This window comes from Malurus melanocephalus, unplaced genomic scaffold (genome assembly GCF_030028575.1).
Source record: "Malurus melanocephalus ecotype Western Australia unplaced genomic scaffold, MMel_1.1 scaffold_162, whole genome shotgun sequence".
Lineage (NCBI taxonomy): Eukaryota > Metazoa > Chordata > Aves > Passeriformes > Maluridae > Malurus > Malurus melanocephalus.
The window spans coordinates 1,433,777-1,449,205 of record NW_026623394.1 but is presented as its reverse complement, the minus strand read 5'-3'; the positions used below and the strand labels follow the sequence as shown (position 1 = coordinate 1,449,205).

General features: G+C 58.9%; 1 protein-coding gene across 2 annotated transcripts; it reads left to right on the top strand.

The window, feature by feature from the left end:
- Positions 1 to 2,643: 2,643 nt before the first annotated feature.
- TRAF4 (TNF receptor associated factor 4) lies at positions 2,644 to 8,543 on the top strand. 2 transcript variants are annotated; one of them, XM_057372022.1, is made up of 7 exons: positions 2,644 to 2,833; positions 5,602 to 5,653; positions 5,940 to 6,044; positions 6,120 to 6,281; positions 6,769 to 6,930; positions 7,010 to 7,165; positions 7,512 to 8,543. In XM_057372022.1, the coding sequence occupies exons 1-7, from the start codon at positions 2,691 to 2,693 to the stop codon at positions 8,142 to 8,144; spliced, it is 1,413 nt and encodes a 470-aa protein (XP_057228005.1). In that variant the 5' UTR covers positions 2,644 to 2,690; the 3' UTR covers positions 8,145 to 8,543. The 2 variants fall into 2 exon arrangements, with proteins under 2 accessions (XP_057228005.1, XP_057228007.1); XM_057372024.1 differs by lacking the exon at positions 5,940 to 6,044.
- The last annotated feature ends 6,886 nt before the right edge of the window (positions 8,544 to 15,429 follow it).

Below are 15,429 nucleotides of genomic sequence, written 5' to 3'. Positions count from 1 at the left end.
TCTGCTGCTTTGTTTCCCCGCAGAAGCTCCCGGTGAAATCTGCAGGTCTCAGGGCTTCTCCCTTTATCCTTGTTTTGTTCCCGTGTTCTGTGGAACCGCTGGTGGATCGGTGTCCCCGCGGCTCTYCCTGCTGAGCAGAGGCAGAGCCGGAGGGGAGCGGGAAGGGGAGGTGATGCGGGATGAGGCTGCCTTGTGCATCCTGTGTGTGTCCCCGCTGGCCATTGTCACCCAAGGAAAGGCTGTCCCTGTTCCGAATAAGATCTGCTGACTTGGGGCCATTACTGTAGCAGGAAATAGCCCAAACCGCCCGCTGATCCCGGAGCTGRTTTGTTTTGATTCCGGCACCTCTGTCGAGGTCGTATCCTCATTCCCACGAGGCTTTTGGCAGCGGATGCGGCTGCTGTCCCTCTGTCCGTCCCCCTCGATCCCTTACCCCTGCCCTCCCTGGGCACGGGYCCCAGAAGCCGGGAGAGGACTCTCCCCACTCCTTTCCCTGCGGCGAAAGGCTCCACCTTAACTTCTTTAGAAGCCGGAGCGTCGGTTTTCTGTCCCTCCAGTTTGAATTAAATGCAAGGCGGAGGGATGGAGCGGCAGGGAGAGGCTGGGGGAGAGGACAAGAGGCCTCTCCGAGCCCAGATGGGTTCAAGAAGCGACCCATCATGAAGRACAGGGAACATATCACCTCCACAAAGGGAATTGCCCTGAGTGTCGCCTTTGTGTGAGACAAATGCCTGGCTGTGATGTTGAGCGCGGGGAGGGCTTTGCTTAGGGAGAGGGGAAAAGGAGGGATCTTTGTTTGCAGGGTCTGACACCTCCCAGCCGCCCTGCCGGCACAGCCAGCACCTTCTGATGGCTTTGTCAGCTCCTGGCTAATTAGCAGAGATGCTTTTCAGTGAGGTTAGGGAAGAATAATTTAAAAAACATCAAAGAGAAGCCGTAAATAATGATAAAAGTCAGCTGTTTCACGGCTGTCATCGGAGGCACAGGCTGCCTGTGTTTACAGGGCTGATGTGTCCTGTCTTTGGAGTCCCAGCACCCCCCAGGATACCAAGGACCCGTCCTTTTGGCCTGAACCTTGTGTCCAGGGACGGTTTYTAGCCAGGGCCAGGTCACAGCGTGTCAGGGTAGTGCCTATCTCTCGTTGGAGACAGCCTGGCTCTGGGGCGTGCTGGCAGAGTGGCAGAACCAGCTGGGCCATGGAGCTGCCGGCAGATCCTGCCCTCGGGGTGTCCCAGCCCTGAGCAAACCCAGCCGGGGAGCGCCCCAGCCCCGGCTCCAGGTGCCTGTTGCTCCCCGTACAGTTGCCCCCTGTCACTTGTTTTTACCTGCCAGGTTTCCAGTGTCACCGGGAGCTGGTTAAAGTTTAGCTCAGCGCTCTCCATCACCCGAGCAGTTACTCACGTCTCTTGGAACATCCCGTGCTGATGGCAGCTCGTGCCCGGTGTACCCCAGTGCAAGGTTCCCTGATATTTGGRAGCCCCGGTGCAGCTCAGAACAAGCTGCCACCCCTCGGGGTAACCCCAGGAGCGAACCACCCATCCCCTCCTTGGCAGCTCTGGCAGCGAGCAGGCTGCCTTGCCTCCCCCCGGGCTGCTGCAGGGTTTTATTTTAAGCAGAGCCTCTCGGGGAGAAGGGTAACGTGAGCTCCTTGAGTGACAAGTGATAGAGCTCGACTTGCTCAGCGTGTCCCCCAGGAATCCCTCTCCTCTGCCATTTGCTAATTGAAAACTGCTAACATTTGGGTCTGGAGCAACTGCCGCCCTTAATGGGAAGCTGGCTGGAGTGAGCGTTGGTGGGACTAACACATGCTCACAGCCTGTCATCTGCTCGGCTCCATCTCTGGGGAAAGGGGCAAATACTCCCATATGCTGCTCTGATTTCTCAAAGAGTGACGAGGGGGCTGGAGCCAGACAGATTTGCTTTTATTCTCCCTCCTCCAGGCTCTTGCTCAGTTATAAACCCTGGCTGGAGGGAGGCTGTTGGCTGCAGCCTGGGGTGTGAGCTCCCGGCACAAAGCCACGAGAGTGTGTGTCCCCCCCGTGCCCGTGGCGTGGGGGGCTCATGGTGTCCCCTCCGTGTCCTGCTGGGGGTAACAGCCAGGACAGGAGCTGCTGTCTGTGACAGGAGCTGTGTCCCACCTCCGGCCTCGCTCAGGGGCACAACTGTGGCCCCGGGCTGCCTGCAGGAGTGTGGCACCCCTGGGACACATCCGAGCCAAGGAGGGCACGTAGGGTCAGTGAGGACACCGCAATGCGCGCCCTCTGGGCCAAGGGAGGCTGCAGTGGGTGAGGGGGCCGGGCATGAGGTGATGTCGATGCTCCCCAAACCCCTGGGGTGGCTGTTCCCAGTGCGGTGGGTACCAAACCCCCCCAGAGGGGCCGTGCCCGGTGGGGTGCTCCCCGAGTCCCCAGGGTGGCTGTCCCCGATGTGCTGCTCCCCAAACCCCTCGGAGGGGCCGTCCCCGATGCGATGCTCCCCGATCCCCCGCGGTGCCGGGGCCGCTCCATCCCCCCCGTGCGGCGGGAGGCGGGGTCCGGGCGGGGGGCGGTGGCGGCGGCGGTGCCGTCCCCCGTGGCGGGGCGGGCTCAGTCCGGTCCCACCGCCCCGTCCGGCCCCCGGGCGGAGCCGGGCACGGAGCGCGGAGCCGAGCGGGCGCGGGGCGGCGGCGGCGGGCGCGGGGCGGCGGCGGGATGCCGGGCTACGACTACAAGCTGCTGGAGCGGCCGCGGCGCCGGGTGCTGTGCCCGCTGTGCGGGAAGCCCATGCGGGAGCCCGTCCGCGTCTCTACCTGCGGTCACCGCTTCTGCGACACCTGCCTGCAGGAGTTCCTCAGGTGAGACCCCGCATCACCTCACGGGCSACCCGACCTGGCGTTACTCCGCGCCCCCGTCCCCCGTGGGTACCCCGGTCACGCAGCCCCGCACCGCCCGATGCGGGATTCCGCATCCCGGGGGGCAGCGGGTGCTCCCCCCATCCCCCAGGCCTCCGCCGGGGGCGGGGGTGCCSCGGAGAGGGGTGCGGGGTGCCCTGGGCCGGTGTTGGAGTGCGGGGTGCACGGGGGTGCGGATGCCCCGGGCCCKGGAGGGAATGCGGSATATCCCGGGAAGGRGCGCGGGRTTCCTGGGGGTGCGGGTGCCCTGGRGAAAGATGCGGGGTGCCCGGGGGTGCTTCGGGCCGGGGAACGGCTGCSGTGTGCCCCGGGAAAAGCGAGGAGTGCCTCGGGAAAGGTGCGGGACGCCCGGGGATGCCTCGGGCCAGGGAAAGGTGCGGGATGCCCGGTGGTGCCCCGGGGCAGGGAGGGGGTGCGGGGCGCGCCCAGCCCGTGACAGCCGCCCCGCGGGTGCAGCGGCCCGTGGCCCCTTTCGGTGAGGAGTAGGAGGAGGAAGAGGAGGGCCGGTGAAGCCCGGAGCGGCGAGTTTCGAGATTCGAGCTTAACCCCTTCCTGTCCYGGCCCCACCGGAGGAAGCGGCCGGGGGTGTTTGGGGGGTGGGGGGGTACGGCCATTCGGTACCCCGAACCCACGGGCGAGCGCGACCCGGCACCGTGCGTTGGCCGGTAGCGAGGAGCCGGGGTCTCTGCTCACCCCGAGGTTCGGGACCCCCGGTACCGGTGCCGGCAGCCCGGGGGCCCGTGCGGGGCCGGCGCTGCCCCGGTTCCCGGTCACCGCACTCGGTGCAGGGCCGGGGGTCCCGCGGGGCGCGGCGCGGGGGTGCCCGTGCTGTCCCCGGGCGGTGACAAGCGTCACCCCGGGCTTTTCCCCGCCTTTCCCCGCCGGGCCGACCTTCGCCCGGGGACGGCTCCCGGGAGCCACCGTCAGCGGGGCCGGTTTCTGTGAAACCGGGCGTTCCCCGGGGCACGTGTCAGAGCGCATCTGTTCCCCCCCGCACCCTTCCTGCCCGCACCTCCGCTCTGCCGGGGGGAACGAGCGCCGGGGTCCCCCCAGCCCAGCACACCCCGTTTGTCCCGGCTGAGTTTGGGGATCCCGTGTGCTGAGCCCTCCAGCCGCAYCGCGGCGCTGGGAAGGGGGTGCCGGGGGTTCCCGGGGGTGCTGGGGTTCCCCGCCCCGTCACCTCGCTGTGCCCCAACACGCCGTGAAGGTCAGAGGCAAGGACGGTYCCCCCGGGTGCTGCCTCAGCACATTCCCTGCCCGGCCAAGCGTGAGGAATGGGGAGGCTTTGTCGGGGATTAGGCGCTGGCTTCGGGTCATCGTCCCACTTCCCCAGCAGCCCCAGCACCCCAACACCGTGCACGGGGTGCGGGCACGCCTGGCGGGCCTGGAAAGGCAGCGGGGTGACCCCAGCCACAGGGCACTGCCAGCCACGAGGGAGTGCCACCAGCCACAGGGCACTGCCAGCCACGAGGGAGTGCCACTAGCCACGAGGGAGTGCCACCAGCCACGAGGCAGCGTCACGGGCTCCCCGGGAAGGGCTGGTGCTCGCCCTGTCTGGGAGCCCCTTATCTCGGCGGATGTCTGATGACTCCCGCAAAAACCACCTGCAACAAACACGGCGGGCACGTGGCAGAGCTGACTGCAGCCGTGCCCCACGTGAATCACACCCCACACCCCACACCCCACTCGGCTGTGCTTCCTGGGGCTCCCTTGCACCCCCAGCACGGGGTGGTGGCCGCAGATGTGACCGTGCTGTGGCCGGCGCGTGCCGGGCGGCAGTGCTGGCTCTGTCCCTGCGTCTCACATCCACTTGGCAGCTCCGGTCGAGGCCACAGCAGTGCCTGCCAAGGGCACAGGATCTCTGCAGGCAGGGCAGCCTGGTCCGGTGCCACCACAGGGACACCAGGGTGCCGGTGTGTCCCTGCTGCGTGTCCCTGTATGCAGCAGCTGTGGTGTCCCACCCCGGTGTCCATCGGGGAYGGTGCGTGGACACCCTCACTGGGCACGGCAGTGTGGGGACCAGWGGTGATGGTGACTCCTGGCCAGCCTTGTCACAGACCAGGCTGCCTGTTTGGCTCTGTCCCTGCGTCCATCCCAGAGCAGGCCCCTTCCCACCTCGGGGCCAGCTCTTGAGATGACCACCCCATCCTGGGGGCCCAGCAGGATGGGGACCCCTCCCGAACGGCTGCCTGTCCCCGTGCTGGCTGATGGGGCCATTTCCTGTGGAGCAGGAGCCCCGGGGCCAYGCATCGGGGCTGCACATCTGGCGCCCAGCTGTTGCCTCCCCTGGGCCCCAGCACCTGGGGCTGCGGACTCTCYGGCCCCTGCCGGCCCCATCCTGGCCAGCCGCCGGCACCCTCCGTAATCCCGGGGGACGGGACGGGCGAGGGGCTGCCGGGGCTCCAGATGGTGCCACGCTCACGGCGGCTGGCCCAGGCCCCCGGGGAGCGGGGCCGCCGTGCCCGGCCGGGGGGGCGGGGGCTGCCCGGGGGGGTGTCTGGCGAGGGCATTTCCCAGCTCAGACAGATGGAGCGGGATTAGAGCCGTGGTTCCCCCAGGGGGGCGGCTGGGTTTGGTACGGGGTGAGCGAGGAGGGATAGCGCCGTGTCCTGGGCCGGGATGGCGGGGACCCGCCGGGACATCGCGGCTGTGTCACCGCTGACGCGCCGCTCCCCGGCCCCGAGTGACCCCGAGCCCTCTGTGTTTTGCAGCGAAGGCGTCTTCAAGTGCCCCGAGGACCAGCTGCCTCTGGACTACGCCAAGGTGAGCCTGGCACAGGGATGGGTCCCCGCTCCGAGGGGACATCCCCGCCAAGGGGCCGTCCCCCGGCTCCGCACAGCGCCTGGCACAGCAGCGCCGGGCTGGCACGGGCGCCGGGGCGGAAGCAAGAGCCCTTTGTGCCGCGGGCCGGGGAGCGGAAACCCGCTCCCGACAAAGGGCGCTTGTTGGCGTGCTGGGGGGGATCCGGCCCCGGGCAGCGTGCCCACGGCTGCCAGCCAGGCTGTGCTGGGGGCTCTGGGATGCTGAGACCCCACTGCTGCCCCTCCAGATCTACCCCGACCCCGAGCTGGAGGCGCAGGTGCTGAGCCTGGCCATCCGCTGCATCCACAGCGAGGAGGGCTGCCGCTGGAGYGGGCTCATCAAGCACCTCCAGGTAGGATCTGAGAGGGTGGGGGCAACCAAATTTCTCCCCCGTGTGGGTCCCCCTCACCATCCCTGTGCCCCCCAGGCCCATCTCGGCACCTGCGGCTTCAACGTGATCCCCTGCCCCAACCGGTGCAGCGCCAAACTGAGCCGCCGCGACCTCCCCGAGCACGTCCAGCACGGCTGCCCCAAGCGCAGGGTCAAGTGCGAGTTCTGCGCCAGCGACTTCACCGGGGAGGCCTTCGAGGTGGGCAGTGCTGGGGACACTGTGGGGGACACAGGTGACAAGGGTGCCATGGTGGTGGGCAGTGTTGGAGGACACTGTGGGGGACACAGGTGACAAGGGTGCCATGGTGGTGGGCAGTGTTGGAGGACATTGTGGAGGACACAGGTGACCAGGGTGCCATGGTGGACATGGCCGTGGTGGGGGACACTGTGGGGGACACAGGTGACCGGGGTGCCATGGTGGACATGGCCGTGGTGGGGGTATCATGGGGGTGTAGCCAGGATGTGTGTGCACCCCAGTGGGCTGCAGGGCACTGTGGGGACACAGCTTAGGTATGGKGACAGAGCCTGGCTGGGGACACTGTGGGGGCACAGCCTTGTGGGGTGCGGGGACAGGGGGGCTCCTGATCTGTGTGGCCCCTGGCCATGAGGGCACCTTACGGCCCTAAACATGGCACGGCTGGCTGGTGAGGGCGGCCAGAGGGTGATGATGCTGTCACTGTCCCCAGGGCCACCAGGGCACGTGTCCCCAGGAGAGCGTGTACTGCGAGAACAAGTGCGGGGCGCGCATGATGCGGCGCCTGCTGTCCCAGCACGCCCTGGCCGAGTGCCCCAAGCGCACCCAGCCCTGCACCTACTGCGCCAAGGAGTTCGTCTTTGACACCATCCAGGTAAGACAGGGCCTCGGGGACAGGGGACCCTCACCCTGCTGGCCCCCAGCACCAGCTGATGGCCACTGTCCCTTCCCAGAACCACCAGTACCAGTGTCCCCGGTACCCYGTGCCCTGCCCCAACCAGTGCGGGACGCCCAGCATCGCCCGGGAGGACGTGCCCACCCATCTCAAGGAGAGCTGCAACACTGCCATGCTGCTGTGCCCCTTCAAGGAGGCTGGCTGCAAGCACCGGGTGAGTGTGTCCCTGTGACCAGCCCGGTGTCCTTGGACATGGGGTGCCATCCCTGCCCTGTCATGCCTGTGCCCCACAATATCCCCACACCGCCCCTGATGTCTGTCCTGTCCTTTGTGCTCAGTCCCATCCATGTGGGGTCCTTGTCCTGCCTCACCCCGGTGTTTGCCACCCCAGAGTCCCCCTGCCACCCCATCCCAGTGTCCCTGTGACATCCCTGTCCTGTCCTGCTCCGGTACTCCCACACTCCAGCGCTGCCTCCATGTTACCCCCATGGCATCCTCCTGTCCCACATCCCCACGCTGTCCCCAGCACCCTCCCGCTGACCGTCCCRCTGTCCCCGCAGTGCCCCAAGCTGGCCATGGGCCGGCACCTGGAGGAGAGCACCAAGGCCCACCTGGGCATGGTGTGTGCCCTGGTGAGCCGGCAGCGCCAGGAGATCCTGGAGCTGCGCCGCGACGTGGAGGAGCTGTCGGTGAGCAGCGACGGGAYCCTCATCTGGAAAATCGCCGACTACGCCCGCAAGCTGCAGGAGGCCAAAGCCCGCAGCAACTACGAGTTCTTCAGCCCCCCGTTCTACACCCACAAGTACGGCTACAAGCTCCAGGTGTCGGCCTTCCTCAACGGCAACGGCAGCGGAGAGAGCAGCCACCTCTCCGTCTACATCCGCGTGCTGCCGGGCGAGTACGACAACCTGCTGGAGTGGCCCTTCTCCTACCGCGTCACCTTCTCCCTGCTGGACCAGAGCGACCCCTCGCTCTCCAAGCCCCAGCACATCACCGAGACCTTCCACCCCGACCCCAACTGGAAGAACTTCCAGAAGCCGGGAGCCTCGCGCAGCTCCCTGGACGAGAGCACCCTGGGTTTCGGCTACCCCAAGTTCATCTCGCACGAGGACATCAGGAAACGGAACTACGTGCGGGACAACGCCATCTTCATCAAGGCCTCGGTGGAGATCCCCCAGAAGATCCTGGCCTGAGCCCCGGAGGGGGACAGGGTGTGACCGGGGTGCCCTCCCAGGGGTGCCCCAGCTGGTGCTGAGCCCCTGCCCGCAGCCGGTGTCCCCGGCTTGGGGACGCTGCGGTGGCTCTCAGGACAGGCRGGGACGGGGCTGTCCCCACGTCCTTCCCGGGGCTGGGACTGTCCRGCAGCCCCTCCTCAGGTGCCCGGGGGTCCCGGGGGGCTGGGCCCCCTAAGCCCCTCCCCGAGGTGCCCAGCAGCCCCCGCCAGCCTCGCTGGGGACACCGCAGGACCCCACTGCCCAGAGCCGTATTTTGTAAGCTGGTGCCCCCCAGGTTGTTATTTATTACCCCGGGCTGGGGCTGCTGCCCCCTCCCCACTTCTTTTTCTTTCCAATAAACTTTTCTTGTATTTATTACGGCCGCCTGAACCTCCTTCCTCAGCCTGACCCTCGTTCCTGTGCCTGCCGGGATCGGGAGGGCGGGATCAGGGGGTGCTCCTGGGGGTGCTGGGGACAGGGAGAGCCGGGCCTGGGTGGGGGGCACGGAGAGRGGAAATCCCTGACCCACATCCCGGCAGCAGACGGGCTCAGATGGAGCCGGTTAATTCGGTAATCACTGGGATGTGCCCGGCTGGGGGGGGTCGCCAGCCCCGGGGGCTGTTTCCCTGCAAGTCCCCTGCTCTGTGCCATCAGCCCCTCGTTAGCGCTGCCGTAATTGGGTAATTAACGCCCCGGGGGAGGCCGGGACCCTGAGCAGACAGGGGGTGGGCACTGGTGGGGGGCACCAGGGCAGACTGGGGGGGTCGGGCTGGATCAGGCCCCAGGTCCGAGTGTCTGACCCCTCCCGGTCASCCCGGCAGCAATGGGGGGGTCGCTGTCTCTGCAGGATAATCCCACAATTGCATTAGTGCTGCTCCGGCTWAATGCAATTAGCCCTTAATTAGCTGCACCCTGCGGCCCCGGCGGRGCTGGGGGGCAGCACTCCCGGCAGGGGGGTCCCCACACCCCATTTTCCCACTTGGGAATGTCCCTCGGGGCAGGCGCCAGCCCGGTGTGGCACCACGGGGAACTGGCGACACTTCTGCCCGTACTGGTGTCCAGTTTCTGCCCATACTGGTGTCCAGTACGAGCCCACACCACTGCCCAGTGCCAGCCTGTGCTGGTGCCCAGTGCCAGTCCGGCAGTGGAGCGAAATGCAGCCCCATTCTGGTGTCCGGTGTCCACTCTGGCACCCACTGTCACCCCAAACTCGTGCCAAGTGCCAGCCTGATGCCAGCCCCTAATGATGGACAGTTCTTGCCCATACTGGTGCCCAGTGCGCCCGGGATCAGCCTGTACTGGTGACCCATGCTAGCCCATCCCACTGTCCGGTTCCAGCCCATCCCAGTGCCCGGTTCCAGCCCGTCCCAGTGCCCGTTTCTGTCCCATCCCACTGTCCGGTTCCAGCCCATCCCAGTGCCCGGTTCCAGCCCATCCCAGTGTCCGGTTCTGGCCCAATCCCGGTGCCCGGTTCCAGCCCATTCCCGCTGTCCCGTGCCCGATTCCAGCCCATCCCTCTGTCCGGTTCCAGCCCATCCCAGTGCCCGGTTCCAGCCCGTCCCAGTGTTCGGGTCTAGTCCATCCCAGGGCCCGGTTCTGGCCCAATCCCGGTGCCCGGTTCCAGCCCATTCCGTGTCCGGTTCCAGCCCATTCCCGTGTCCGGTTCCAGCCCATCCCGCTGTCCCGTGTCCCCCATCCCGGTGCCCGGTTCCATGCCATTCCCGCTGTCCCGTGTCCCCCATCCCAGTGCCCGGTTCCAGCCCGTTCCCGTGCCCGGTTCCAGCCCGTCCCAGTGTCCGGTTCTAGCCCATCCCAGTGTCCAGTTCCAGCCCATACCGGTGCCCGGTTCCAGCCCGTCCCGCTGTCCCGTGTCCCCCATTCCCGTGCCCGGTTCCAGCCCATCCCGCTGTCCCGTGTCCCCCATCCCGGTGCCCGGTTCCAGCCCATTCCCGCTGTCCCCTGTCCCCCATCCCGGTGCTCGGCTCGGTGGCGCCGCCGCGCGGTGCTCGCGGGGCCGCTCCTGGACCGGCGGCTGCACCGGGGGGAACCGGGGACCGAGGGGAGGGGGGACATTGGGCAGACAGGGTGTTAATGGAAATTTATAGCCTTATAGTACATATTAATGAAAAAATTATAACCATTATAATATGTAATTATTATAATAACAAATTATTATAATTGATATTAAATAGAATTTTTATTCATACATATGCTCATATTTTATTTTATAGTTGACATATAAATTTTTATGTATAGTACTTTAAAAATATTTTTAAAATTTTAGTCTTCTCTATATTATATACTTCTATTTATGTTTTTATATAGAAATTACAGACATCAATATAATATAATTTAATAATATTTCAGTATTTTATATTACATAGATTTTATATTTTAGAAATTTTAGCTATATAAATATGTATATATCAATATAATAATAATATATTATATATAATAATAATATATATTAATAAATAATAATATAATAATATAATAATTGGTATATATAAAAATATAGATATGGAATATATCTACATTTATAAATAAATCTATATGTAGGTGACACGTCACCTTTCATATTTATTATATATTTYATATTTAATAGCTATTTATAAATTTTATCATTACATTTGATATTTTTTTATTTTATATTTTTTATGTACATTGCATTATGTATTTTTATTTGTGTGTGAATATACACACCCCTCATACACACAGAGGGTACAGAGACAGCCCTGTCCTTTTGACTGGGCCACACTTGTYCCAACCAGTTGCCTTAAAAGAAATAAAATAAAATAAAAATCCATATATTATTTATGAACTAAAAGTTCCAGCTGCAGCGGGAAGCAATGCTGGGCAGCAACTCCTGGATGAGCTCAAGGAAGCCAAGGAGGGAAAAAACAACCCCAGGAGCTTGGAGTTGGCCTCGTCCCCCATCAGAGACCAACTCCCACCCTTTATTTGGGTTGATTTTCCCYTTTTCCTGCCCTTTCCAGCCTCATCCGTGGGATGAGCCGTTGGGTGCCGCTCTCCAGCAGCTCCGCTCACCTGGGCACGTCTGGAAATGTCAGGCGGATCTTGGAGCACCTCTTAACCTTCAGCGTTCCCAGGAAACGGGAGAGATTCCCAGCGAGGCCTGGGCTGCGGAGCAGCAGCAGCAGCAGCAGGAGGAGGAGATGCTCTTAGTGCTCAGGGAGGAGAGGGAGACAAATCGATTTGCTGCTAAATTTAGCTTCAAATATCAAGTTTAAAAATAAAACTTCCTGGAAACTTGTTGGTTTGAGGGTTTATTCTAAAGGTTTGTTCTGCCAGCTCGCTCCCTGCTCTGCTGGGACACTGGAAAGAACTTCAGAAGATGCTCAAACCAGAGAGGAAAACCTTTATTTAAATACCCCAAAGATCGAGGGAGACCCCACCTGGAGGCCCCTTTGCCCGTGTAAGATCCTCACCACAGTGGAGATGCCCTAAATAACCCCAAATCTTTTTAACATCTTTGGGATGTAGATAGGGAGGATTTTTTGGCAAAGCAACTTAATCTTCTCACACCACAGAGCCCTAATTTGTGCTGATTTTTGATCTTCTACAACACAATGAAATCAGACATTGATGTTTTATAGGGAAAAAAATGTGGGACAGATTTTTTTCTTTATTAAAGACCCTCCTGTGCCCCCTCCCTCCCAATTTGCCCCCCAAAACCGAGGAGTTTGAGGGCAGTGAAAGTTGCCAAGGTTTCACAGCAGTTTTTTGGTGCCATTTCACTTCAGTGTCGCTGCCTCTCTCAGACTTGCAGCCACCCCAGCAGAATCAACAGTGTGTACCCAAYTGCTTTGAAATTAACTTAAACCAAGCAGATAAAATACTCCGGTAATTTTATTGCAGTTTGACTCTGCTGAGCGTTGAAGAGAATCCAAAAGGAGTCTGGAGGGTGTTCAATGTCTGCTCCTCCAGGAGATGACCACAACATTCATTTTTCCTTTTCCTCCACCCCCTGAGCCCCCCAGGACTCCACAAAGAGCAGGACTTTTTTCCAGCTCGGATTTTTTGCAGCATCCCCAAACGTTGCTCCTCTCTGAACAAGTTGATGGAGCTTGCAGAGAACATCTGTGCGTTGCCTACTTTGGGTCAAAATCTTTGGAAGAAAAATCTGTTTGGCTCTAAAGGAGGAGTTTTAAAAGGTTGGATGGAGCTTGGAGCCCCCAGYTTGGCTGTGGCTGCAGGTGACTCCTCGGTGGAAGCAGCAGCWGCTCACATCAAATCCCTGCTGGCTCGTTATCCACCAGATCCTCGCTCCAGCATCCAACTCGATGCAAAGATGATGAGAAAGTCTCATGAAAAGCCCTTGCAGAAGAGATTCTTCCTGTTGGGGGGATGGAYGAAGAAATCAGACACCAAAGAAGCTTCGAGTCAAAGGAGAGGAGGATYCTGAAGCTCCGATGGACGGAGCAGCTGCTCTCGTGGAATTTCCAGATGCTGGAGAGGGATGCAGCAGTGCCTGTGGGCAAACAGCTCTTCCTGGCTGAGCTTAGCTGGGCTAAGCTGCTGGTTTAGCCCAAATTCCAGGAAAACCATGTGGGAACCGAATGTCCAGTGTCTGGGGAGCACTGGGAACTGTAGGAATGAATAATTTTGCTACTCAGGTTTGCAGCGAGCACGGGAGATGGGGTTTGAGTTGTGTCGTTGTGAGGGTGGGAAGCAATGAACAAATGAGATGTATGATCCTGAGAGAGGGGAGGAAACCCTGTCAGGGYCCATCTTCCAGAAGGTGACTGCAAATGTTACAAATTCCCTTAAAAATTTTGGCAGGACTCAAAACCCCCTGCTCCACTCCTCCTCCTCCTAATTTTAAACATTATTTCAGCACTTTTCTGTCTGAGATTCTTTCTGTTTTCCCAAAAAATCCCAGTGCTCTTATTGGATCAGGCAGCCAGGCTCTGCCTAACACATTCCTATCCCAGAAATCCACGGAGACCTTTCCCCAAATTCCCTTTGGGACAAGCCCCATGCACTCACACTGCATTAAACCAGAGGGACCAGAACTCTTTTATTTTTCCTGTAGACAAAATAATAATAAAGAAAATTCTAATTGATACCCGTAGCGCAGAAGCAGCAGCCTTAATCATCAGTCTCGTGGTTTAATGAAACACAGCAGCAATTCCCAGTTCTCTCCACAGTGATCCCCAGCAAACAGCTCTGTTTGGTTTCCACGGGAGCGGCCGAGGCCTCTGGAGATATCTGACATGGAAAGCTTAAGGAAAATTCACAAGTGTCATTTAAGGAATGTTCGATTTGGGCTGTAACAAACTAGATGGATGAAGAGCTTCAAAGCTACTGCTCCAAACATGGGACAGATTCTCCGTGGAAGGGTTCACACYWTGTTYGWGTTTATCCTTCCCAGGATCTTCCTRATRTCCACCTCGATATTCTGAGGTRGTGTGGGAAKGRRGACRATGGTGCTAAAGATGCTAAAATACCTGACCCTCATTCCTCAAGCAGAGCAGGCAGCCAGGATCCAGCAGAGCAGAGCCTTGTGCTGGGGAAGGCACTGACCTACGGATGGACAGATGGACAGAAAGGCAAGAGGAGCAGCAGCGTGTGCCCCAAAGGTTGGTGACCACCCATGTGGGGCTCCTGGGAGAGCACCCCCTTAATTCTGCCTTTTGGGTCCCCCTAATTCTGCACTGGGCAGAGATAAAACCACAGGAGGTTTTTCCACGTTTCCAGGAGAGCAGGGCACAGCTCCTACCCCACGTGGCACCACAAGGCTCTTCYCTTYCTCACCCTGGTGGCAGTGCCACWGCCARACCCCCACCCTGGGCACCTACACCACACATCCAACCTGTGCCCCAAACATTCCACCTGGAATGAGGCAGGACAGAGCCTCTCTTCAGGGATGCAGCAGGGAAGGATGGAGAGCCCAACGCAACAGGGCTGCTGCAAAGGTGAAAAGGGTTGGTTCAAAGAAAAATCTCACTCCCAGACCAAAAGGAAAGGTTTCAGTATATTTTAATAGTAAAATGATTCTTATTTTTTTCAAGCAATGTCCCACCTGGATGAGTCTCAGCAGGATTTTTGCTTCCCGGTCCTGCTGTACCGGGGCAAAGCCTCGGAGGTCGTGGCTGTACCTGTGCAGAACAGTCCCCAAAAACTCACAGCGTGCTGCCAACACCACCAAACACCTCCCAGGCAACCACCACCACGGCACAGGACTCTGCTCAGGCTCTCAGGAGTTAAAAATTAGCTTTTAATAACAGTCTGGGTTAAGATTTGGAGCAGGCTACGGAACAGAGGAGAGGCCAAGGTTTTATTTAGTAAAAAGGAACAGACTCAGGTAGCAGAACACCTTACAGTGACTGACTGGGCAGGGAGGGGTGAGGTCAGAGCACAGCCCTCGCTGGGGTTGGGTTTGGGATGGGGAAGACAAAGGGGGTGACTGTAGGGGAAGCAGCTTCAGACTCGAACTCTGGCTCCAACAGAATGGATTCAGAAAAATATTGCATGAAAAGCCTCAGGATTTTCGTTCTTTCATAGATGTATATTTACCAGTTTTCACAAAGACTGCAGGAATACGATTATAAACAATAAATTAGGACTTCATGTTGCTATCATTTGGCATAACACAATCAGGCAATTTTTCCTTTTTTAAATATAAGGCAACACAAGCCAACACATAATTTAATCCGTCTTTAGTCAAATTGCTTAACTTTGCTAAGGAGTTACCACTAAAGAACGGGTTATAGTACACTTAAAAGAATTTAAATAATGACATGATATAAGTGTACTAACTTACGCAAGGAGTCAGAAACGTACTCTGCTAAGCTTTGAAACCTAAATATTTGTTACAGCCCAGGACTACACRTTCTAAATTAAAAAAATACAAATAAATGTTTTCTAATTTTCCCATTTACGAAAAACTTTTAAGAATCTCTAGCCAACTATGACGTCACTTCAAAACTTGTTATTTTTTTTAACTTTTTTTTTTTTTTTTAAATTTTGTATGATGTCTTTTAAGATTTTTAAACCATGCTCATTAAAGAAAGTTCAAGGAGCAAATACTTAAGGCTTTGTTTTTCCAAGGGCTGTGAGGGAGGCCAGTGGATGGCAGAGGCCAGTGGGTTCACCCATACACAATGCTACTCAAACCCACACTACCAGGCGACATTCATACAGAAATATTACACTTAAAAGTTACAGTGTAGAGCAATATTTTTAGCCAGTGTACATAGAAAGAATCAATGCATTTATTTTTTTAAATGTTTTTCTTCTT